At 31.0% G+C, this 9955-nt stretch overlaps 1 protein-coding gene and 1 long non-coding RNA gene across 2 annotated transcripts; both read left to right on the top strand.

Annotated features, from left to right (window-relative positions):
• The first annotated feature begins 1089 nt into the window (after positions 1–1089).
• On the top strand, positions 1090–4773 carry LOC132748006 (uncharacterized). Its single transcript, XR_009628190.1, has 3 exons — positions 1090–1174; positions 3694–3724; positions 4603–4773. It is a non-coding gene; the product is annotated as an uncharacterized LOC132748006 (long non-coding RNA).
• A 1661-nt stretch (positions 4774–6434) lies between these two features.
• On the top strand, positions 6435–8603 carry LOC132748007 (uncharacterized). Its single transcript, XM_060737545.1, has 2 exons — positions 6435–6656; positions 7762–8603. Exons 1-2 carry the CDS (start codon positions 6476–6478, stop codon positions 7998–8000), a joined length of 420 nt encoding a protein of 139 aa, XP_060593528.1. The 5' UTR covers positions 6435–6475; the 3' UTR covers positions 8001–8603.
• Positions 8604–9955: the final 1352 nt, after the last annotated feature.

The following is a 9955-nucleotide window of genomic DNA, read 5'->3' on the forward strand; positions in this document are numbered from 1 at the left end:
TCCCACATTTTTGTTTTTGTTTGATTTTATTTAAAAACGCCTTGTGGAAAATTATATTTCATTAGTTCTATTTGTTCATGTTAATAAGGGAAACATAACTTCAGTTTGGAGTTTATGCATAAAGCTATTTATTGGTGGGTTTTTAATCAAATTCCTCATTGAATGTAAGATGATATTTGCACAAAGTTTACACATTAAACTTGCAATTACTTACTAGATAATAGATGCATTTGTCTTGTGATAGACATGAAATAATGTGAGTTTCTATTCATGTTGTGATACAGTGTATGTCTGAAAGATTTTTGTAAACGATACAAGTTCCGGAAACACTGGCATATTACAAATGCAAAACAAGAAAGACGTTCATCATTTTATTTTGCATCAAGAGCACCGCTAGACAGAGCATTATGTGTCCGAAGGTGAAACATTTGTAAGACATGGGAATTAAATAAAGTATTACCTTCTTCAGAAACAATCCGCATTCATAGCTGAACACCCTTCATATATATACAGTTGCTGTTTCCAAAGCACCACCAGCAAGTTTTTTTCTTGTTAGCTAAATTGCTACGACGGATGGACAGACAGACGCCGAGGTATAACATAATATAAACATTTTTTAGGGCATATAATTAATGTACTCAATATAAGTGATCATCCTATGAAGTTTGACAGTTGTAAAATTGTTAACAATATTAAGGTCAGTTGATATTGACCTTTGACCTTGTGACCCTAATATAGGTATGGATCTTTTATTCCAAATTGGCAATCACCCAATAAAGTTTGAACATTGTAAGCCAAATGAAAGTTATGTTATGCTTCAGAAAGCATTATTTTTTCCTACCTGATATGGACAATCATCCTAAGAAGTTTAAATATTGTTGGCCAAATTAAACTTAATTTTGTTTAGGCAACCAAATTGCTTACAGACGGACGGACGGAAGTACAGACAGACGGACGCCAGTGGGTATAACATAAAATTCTTTCGGGCATACAAAAAGCATAAAAACACACGAGAGAGTCGACATTTGTAACTGTGTTACAACACAAACAGATAAAAAATATAGGTAGTGATAAACCTCTGTTATTTTAGTTTCAGCAAGTCGATGATCAGTCAGGTGATGAACAAATTGTGATACCAAGACAAAAGTTTAACCAATTCTTTAAACGATTAAAGGTAGAAACACTTTTTGCAAATTAATAAAACTAGGAAAATTTCCATTTTGTCATAAAGAAGTCAATATAACAACTATACATTAATAACTACAAATGTATATGTTTTGGCTTTTCCTATTTTTTCTTTCAAGGTTTTAAACAATTTTTGAGACGACGGTCGTCCCTTAAAAGATATATTAAAAATCAAGGTCAACTTGAAGGTCAAAGCTGAAAAATCTGTTAAGGGTTTTTTTAATTTTGTGTCCCGGGCATGTTCAAGGTTTTTGAAAGATTGGTACAAATGTTTACAATAAATGAGACATGTTATACGCATAAATTTTACCCCCCCCTTTAATAAAAGGAAAAAGGGGGGTCGATGCTAAAACATGATGGGTTTTTAAAAATATTTGGGTAAAATGCTCACATTGTGGGACTGTTTTGCGCAACACCCGGACCCTTTTCTTAAATGTAAGGTACATTTTGAAGGAAAACCCTTAACAGGGGTTTGTCCGTCCATATTTTTTCATCGTCCAGGGATTTTGAAATCTTTGTTTTAAAGGATTTTAAAAAAAATCCACAATGTTCAAACAATAACGGGACGAACAGGGCCATAACGACGGTCCTCTAGCTTTAATGTTAATGTCACACTTGGGGCCAAATCTTAACATATTCTGTTATAGGGTATACTTTGTGTCCAGTCCATAACTTGATCATCAACCAAAGGATTCAAAATGCCTTGAAACAAATTATGACAATAATAAGACGGTATGTCATGTGCAACACTCAGACCCCTACCTCAAAGGTCAAAATGACAGTAAAAATTCAAAGCTTGTTAAGTTTTATTTCTTCTTATCAATAAATAAACTTAAAAAAAAAATTAGAGTTTCTAGAAAAGGAAACACAACTCGGCATAACCAAGATTTTTAACCGGAGTCCAAACCCATACCTCAACCTTTTAAAATAGCACTTATCTTAGGCGAGGGAAGTTTGTCACTCTGTTACAAATTCTTGTACAATTTGCTTTGCTTATTAAGTAAACCTTTTATATTTTTCTTCAAGAATGGGACCTAGCTGGAATAGCTGGAATTAATCATGATAAATTTTATCTGTCGTATGAAATTTCAGTTTTGTCTGTACACTATTAATAAAGTAACGACTGGCGTTATCCATTTAGCCTAAAATAGTGTCTTAAATTACATATTAATTCAAAAGCAAAAACTAGAGATACTTTGTTGTGGCAATTTTAATTATATTACTGTAGAGATGTACAATTACAAGATAAAATTTTAGAAAGTATATTTTTTTAAACGCCCGGGTACCTTGCGCTTTAATTCCAGAATTCCCATCAACTCTCAGTAAAGTTAAATTGAGCGAAAATATGTGAGTACAAAAGATTTGTGGTTTGACTCCGTTGTATCTCGCAACGACGCTGTACAACCTATCATTATTAAATACCAGTGTGCATATGAAAAGGGTATACTCATCTTAGTTATGATTCAAATACGGTTAAGAGCCTGCCTGAAGGTTATTGGTCATTTTTACCTGACATATTCCTGTTGCTTTTGTCAAATACAATAATTTAAAAGAATTCTGAAGAATCATTACTTTTATTAGATGTGTAACTGATACTGATATTCTTATAAATTGCTATATGTAAGGCGATGTGACATGCTTTAATATTTTACAATAAAACGAAAATTTTGATCATTATCACATTGAAACTGACGTTAAGGTTTCCGTTTGTTTTATATATTTTACAGTGTTTTTATTGCTTTTATCGTCATTTAATGTTCATTTGATATTCTATTTAAATATCTCCTACGGTAAAGACAAAGTTGGACAATTGAACAATAAAATCTAAGTTTACATAGTGTCCTTAGTCACGCATATCAAAAAATGCGTGCTCGCGTGAGAAATAATGATTTGTTGTTCATTTAAATACCCGGATCCAAATAGAAATTGTTGAAAATTCTGAAATTTAAACTGCCGATCAGGTTTGAAGACAAAAAAATAAAATGATAATAATAATGATAACAAAAGGAAAAAAAATAAAATGTGATAAGTAGGAATTCTCCCCATTCTTTAATTATGCCCTTATAGACTAATGGGGTATATTTCTCCAGTTACTTTAACCTCCCATTCCATTGTAATATTTGGACATGTATTCCATTTTCTCAAAAGGTGTGTCCTGCAATGTAATAATTCCAAAATTCTCTAAATATGTTCCATAAATACATATAAGTTAATAATAAGTATATAATAATCGACACATGTAGAAATATGTAGAATTCTTTCTATTTTTTTTCAATAACGCCAAAATAACTATTACTCAAACCATTTTCAAACTATAATCTTATAACTTAATACTTCATGCGTTAGTTATTTAGCAGTATTGGTAAATGTCCCGTGCATAATTGCAAGGAAGTTATTTAACTTGATGTAACCATTAAAAACATATCCAAAGTAACAACTCTGCAGGTATGGTTGCAATAAACATTTTTTAATACCTCTGAGTTGTATTTAATCAGTTTTTTTCTTCAGGAGATGCTACATAATGATGAGCACGGAAATGGTATGAAATTATATCAAAATCTAATGTAGATTTAACAGTCGTTGATAGGCTTGTTCTTGTTTGTCAAAATTGACATGACAAAAAAAAGACTTGTTTATTTTCGTTATTTTACGTTACTTTGTTATGAGTTACGCTTAAGATTTTATGATTGTATAGATGTCGATACATTAATCAATAAAATATTGCTCGATGGCCTGCTGGTAAAAACGGCGGAATTGTAACCATGCAAGTTCAAATTCCAGACGAATATTATTTGTAGTTTTCATCAACTGATTATTAATGTCTGTTTATTATATGAAACACACGTGTCTTTTTAATAGCATTTTACATTCATTTTTTTTATTTCATTAATTTCTATCAATGAATGACTTGCATGCATATAACATAGTGGTAAAGTTTTGCAAAATATGATAAAAATCATACAAGAAAGCATTTAAAAAATCATTTGATCCAAACCTTCAACTGACACCTTACACTTGATCACTGACACTGACTGAAGCTGGTCAGTCAAGTGGTATGCTGGTTAGTTACACTTTTAGCGTTGTATCATATAGAAAGACACGTATGGTTTACTTCAAAATCCGATAAATTAACGACAAAGGGTCATTGAATATTCAAATTCAGGCCAATACACCAAATATAGAAATGAGAACATGTCAAACATTTCAACTTGTTTCACTACCGGTCGGTGTAACATCTATTTTTTTACCTATTTTATTCCATGGTATATTTTCTTTACAATACTTGTTATGTAAAAATGATCAAGATACTGATTGGAATTATCAAAATCTTCAATCAGGAAAGTCAACCATTATATATCTAATAAAATATGTCTAAAGAACTTAACAGTTTTTCACAATGTTATCATTATTTTCTAGAACCGTACAATATGTCACAAAGTCCAGTACAATACTTGTTACTAGAAGCACCACGGCATCCTCGAAGTTTGCGAACACGTTGCGGTATGAGTTAAAAAAACAGGGTCGCATTGATGCTTACTGTTATTGAAACATTTGAAGGACACATCCAACAACAATTTTAATTCTTGTTTGCAAACACATTCCTGTCCGGATCACTCATACCACTGTTGAACAGTGTCTGAAAGACATACCAGGTTATTATGTGTAACAGTTATTCTTTTTAAATTATTATATTAAATATAGAGTCAAATTAAACTTTGAAGTAAGTAACACTTTATTTATCTACATTATGAAGTTTTAGAACAGACGTCAAGTAAATACTATACATCAAGTTTTTAACCACTGGAATATTGATTCATATTCAGAAATTAATTTTCTAAAGTCAAACATATAACATTTCCTTTTGAAGTTACATAATTGATTCAAAAGGAATATTTCCTAGAATCCAATATTAAAGGACCATTATGACTCGATGGCAGTTAATATGTTTTCCCTTGGTATTGACATTTTTTCTGGCCTGAGAATTTTATATTACGAAAAGGGATACAAAGTTGTGTTGTTGTTACATTAAATCTTACTGATAACGCATTTCAGCTAAGTTTTAAATGTAGACTTTCGAATTTAACGCTTTGTTTAAGAAGATAATACATATCAAAACAAAAAAAAAACAGTTATAATGATGATTATATAAAGATGATATTTTTAACCATATAAATATCAATTAAATCGAATTTAAAAAAAGACAGTAGAATTTTTATCATTTTTGCCGGTATTGGCACATTTTTGAAATTTATTTTAAATTTATTATGGAATTTCCACGAAAAATTAGCAAACAATATATTTCAGAAGATAACTATAAAAACATTATTCTGATTATTCTACACGTTACGAGAGAGGATAAACTTCCAAGACTGTCTTCATGTAGCGAGATTAAAGGGATAGAACAGTTAGAAATATTGGAAAGGTGGTAGACATAGGTTTCGACGAAAGTAACATATATCCGTGTGATACGAATACAAAAAGCAATAAGACACATTTTGCAGTTCTGTAGGGAATTTCGTCATTCTAACCATAAGGTAAATCAGGCCCAAAGCTTGATTGTTTCTACCTCTAATCGGGATAGAATGCAACCACATGACGTAATGGATTCTGCATCATTTAATGAGACAAAGAAATCTCAAAGATTCAATGGTTCCTGTTCGCTCCTAACGAGACAAACAATCTCGAAGATTCCATTGTTCCTGCCGCTCCTAAGGTGACAAAGAATAACAAAGATTCTATGATTTCTGCCGCTCCTAAGACGATAAAGAATATCAAAGATTCGATTGTTCTTGCCTCCCCATAAGGAGACAAAATAATATCAAAGATTCCATGGTTATTGCGCTCCTAAGGAAGAAAAACATCTCAAAGATTCCATGGTTTCTTCTGCTCCTTAAAAAAGCAAGGAATCTCAATGATTCCTTGGTTCTAGCTTCCCCTAAGGAGACAAAGAATCTCAAAGATTCCATGGTTCCTGCCGCTCCTATGGAGACAAATGGAGATCCAATGGATAATGCCTTTGACCAGGGACAAACTTCTCTGATTTCAAAGTCAAGCAATTTGAAACTGAGCAAAGATGCACCATTGGTCTCGAGAGCAAATATGGTTCGTCATCTTTATTCTTTGTCCATAGTTGTAAATATTGCTTAATTCGATATATTACATTATATTTGATCATTCTATAATATTTGAAATGATTATTTGTTTCCGTTTTTCTAAAGCACTAACGAATTATTAATTTTGTAGGAGACTCCTACAAAAAAGGTTTATTTGATCACCCCGTCTAACTCGAATGCACAGTCAACCTTTGTTTGAAATATTTCAAAACAAAATGAAGGATTTGGGAATCGAGATTGATGTAAAGGAGCCCAGAGAAGCTAAAAACCTCGACCATGATCTTTTGTTGATAATAGTTTGCATTGCTACATCCCGCATTGAATCTGACATAAATAGTTGCTGTGATGAAGACTTAAGTATGTTATTCTTAAAATATTTAATGATTTGATGATTTTAAAGCTGCATGCCCTTCATATGAGCCAAAATATTTCGGAACGTCAAACTTGAGAAACAGGTTCTAAGATTTTTAAGACAAGGAAAAGCATTAAAGACTCAAACAAATTAACACATTGTGTGCTTCATATAACTAGAGTATTTATCACCATATTTCTACTGCATGACTAGCGCTGTAAGGTGAATTTTTACATAATTTTGGTGCGATGTATAGCATGGTAATTCATGTAATGACACACGTTACTCGTCTACAATGATTTTTATTATATCTTATTTTTTATTGTAATTGCAATACACAATCATTATCGAGAGTCATTTATTATTTACTAATTAATGAATTATTTTAGTACTATTGATGAAATAACATGCGTATTTTTCATTTTCGTATTTTTTACTCCAAAAATTTATTTTTTCACTTCAATGAAACATATTTCGTATTTTCACTGGTGTCTAATCGGACTACTTTTTTCTAAATTCTTCGATAACACACAATTTAAAGGGAATTCTTCCTGATCATAAGGTTAAAAAGGCAATTGGTAGATGATAAACATTAAATTCAACTTTTTTTCATCAGTACAGGATTTATTTTCATCTTGTTGTATAAAAATGATCATATTCCACTTTTGGCTACTGCCACTCGTGAAATATGTATTTCCATACCGCTCGATGAAAACATATCCTGTATTTATAGAATAAACTTATAGAATCAACTTTTATATTCTGGAACCAATGTTATTTTGTCGTTGATAAAAATTACTTTATATTATGATATAATGTACACGCTTTAACAAACTGCGCGTTAACAAAATAAAAATGTTGCAAAACAAAATATTGTGCTACTTTTTTGCTCGTAATGATTTCTTTACCATTTAGCAATGATTCTTTGCAGTAACAGTTTGATTTAATGAAATAAAAAACAACATTCTCATTCTAAAAAGTATTTTATTTGTATTCTTTTACATACTCCTTAAACAAAAAATCAACTTCATTCACTTTAGATGTTGAAGTACTGCATATGTATCCTAAGGGAGAAATTAATGCAGTTTCGTTTGATTTATTATCTTACAGGAGCCGTTCGCAACAGAACAATATTGATAGTTTTGCATGTTGTTAGAGAAGGGAAAGAGCCAAGAATACCTACAGAGGCGAAAATAAAGAGCGACAGCATTTTTAAAAAATCTCCAAAGTCTAAGATTATTGACATTGCTTTTGATACCAAAACTGGAATGTATGATTGTATAATGAACAACACTGCGGAAGACTTTTTTCGTCATCTTGATGAAAATATGACTCCCCTAACAAGCTAAAAAGATTTGACTTTTTTTTCAGTTGGATATTTTCCCCTTTTTTCTCTCTCTTTTTCTTACGTTTTTTTTTTGTTCTAAGCTTTAACATTAGTATTTAATATATACAGAATAACAATGCACAAAATAAAAGGTTTCTTAATAGAAGAACATGCAAATGTATGATTGTGCGTTATTTGCATTTCTGTAAAAGAGGCAACTGTTTTGTTGTGATAACAAATCAATTGATCAAACATGATATCTAGATAGTTTAAGGTTATAAAATGCGATTTAATAGGAAATAAGAGTTATTGATATAAATTCTATGCTAGTTATTAAATTGTTGTTTTCTCTATTGTTGTCGAAGTTGCCCCCATTGTTCTTATTTTTCTCTTTTCCTTTTGTTTCCCATGCTGTACATCGATATTAATGCCTTTAAACACGTTTGTATTGTTAAGGATTTTGCAAACGGACGCTTTGTATAAGTGTATTTATACCATAAGTACCTATATTATCAATTTATTGTTTAACACTTGTTACGTTTAACATTTTCATTCTTCTAATAAGATACCAAAATAATATTAATTCAATCAGTAATAAAGAAACAAGCGTAAGATGAATAGATGGTAAAAACGCATTTAACTACTTATGAATATATCATGGAAAGTCTCATGTCCTAAATCTCAAATCAGTCTTAAGACCAGAACAGATACAGTTTCAAAGAAAAGGTCGAAAGTTACAACTCTTATGATAATACATGTTCAGTGTCCTAATAGCCATGCAGCAAAACATAAACAGATTGTGGATTATATCGCGTGGGACTGTATGTCTTCACTTTTCTTACGAAATTGAAATAATTCATGTCAAAGATACAAATATTTATTGAAATGGTCTTGGTCCTTTATTTGGTAACGACAACAACAACAACAACAAATAATTTTATTTTTGAGTCACGTTACATAGAACAGTATAACTGAATACAATGGTATAAATGTGGGTTTTTTCTGTTTAATTAAAAAGCGTTAAATTGTTAAACAACATGGGGACATCTATTTTCTCACCACTAGAATACATAACTTATTGTTGCATATATCAACACAGGTTATTATAGTTCTGTGCCCGTAAATCATATGTAAATAAGGTACATGATATCACCTACAATTTAAACAAGTAGAAAATTCTTTGTAAAATAAACAAAACAAGCAAAAAAAATAAAACCACACACAAAACTAAGGTGATCGGTATTTTGTATAACAGACAGAAGGAGAAAAAAAAATCACGTTAAAATGAACATAGACAGCGCTCGAACAAATTACTGTCTTGCTACGACCGTCTGCACGTGTCATAGAAAATATTATGAATGAATATCTCGCGAGATCTTGAATACTACAAAATTTAGTACATTTGTATATTGCACGATTTCAATTGTTTGGAATGTGGGACAAGGTCATTGTAAACTCGCTAAATATGTGTCGGTCAGTACAGGCAGTGGAATGTGTGTTATTAATGGTAAATGTCCTAGGACAAATTCGATTTTCTATTTGTAGCTTTAGATCCGATACAGGCAAGTGTATCATTCAACACGTCGCAAAACGTTTTGGTGTAGGTCTTCTTCCAATAAAACAATTTCCTTACTGTAGATGTTATTTATTGGACTATAAGAAATTAATGATGTTTTCTTTTTAAATGTATGAACCTGTGGTGAAAGTGTATGTTTTTTTGACATTTTACTTCTAAAAAGCTCACTCCACTTTTTGTGGAAATATTAGTATAAATACTTACACGAATTTAAAAATATATTTATAGTTTAAATTTCTTGGAGATTTGAGATTTGTGAACCGTGCTTCCCCCTATATATAACAGAAAATGGCAAAAAATGCAGAAAAAACATCACTGGTGACGATACATATTTAAGATTGTGACGAAACCATAAAATGGAGACAAAAATCAATAAAACACAATTTAGTTTGATGTCAGAT

The sequence above is a fragment of the Ruditapes philippinarum genome, unplaced genomic scaffold, assembly GCF_026571515.1.
Source record: "Ruditapes philippinarum isolate M1 unplaced genomic scaffold, ASM2657151v2 ctg6466_1_1_1_1, whole genome shotgun sequence".
Taxonomy (NCBI): Eukaryota; Metazoa; Mollusca; class Bivalvia; order Venerida; family Veneridae; genus Ruditapes; species Ruditapes philippinarum.

Bases quoted from the DNA above. Each gene is read 5' to 3' on its own strand.
- LOC132748007 (XM_060737545.1), top strand. From the start codon at position 6,476: ATGCACAGTCAACCTTTGTTTGAAATATTTCAAAACAAAATGAAGGAT. The intron at 6,657-7,761 runs GTATGTTATTCT...ATTATCTTACAG, and splicing joins TTGCTGTGATGAAGACTTAA to GAGCCGTTCGCAACAGAACA.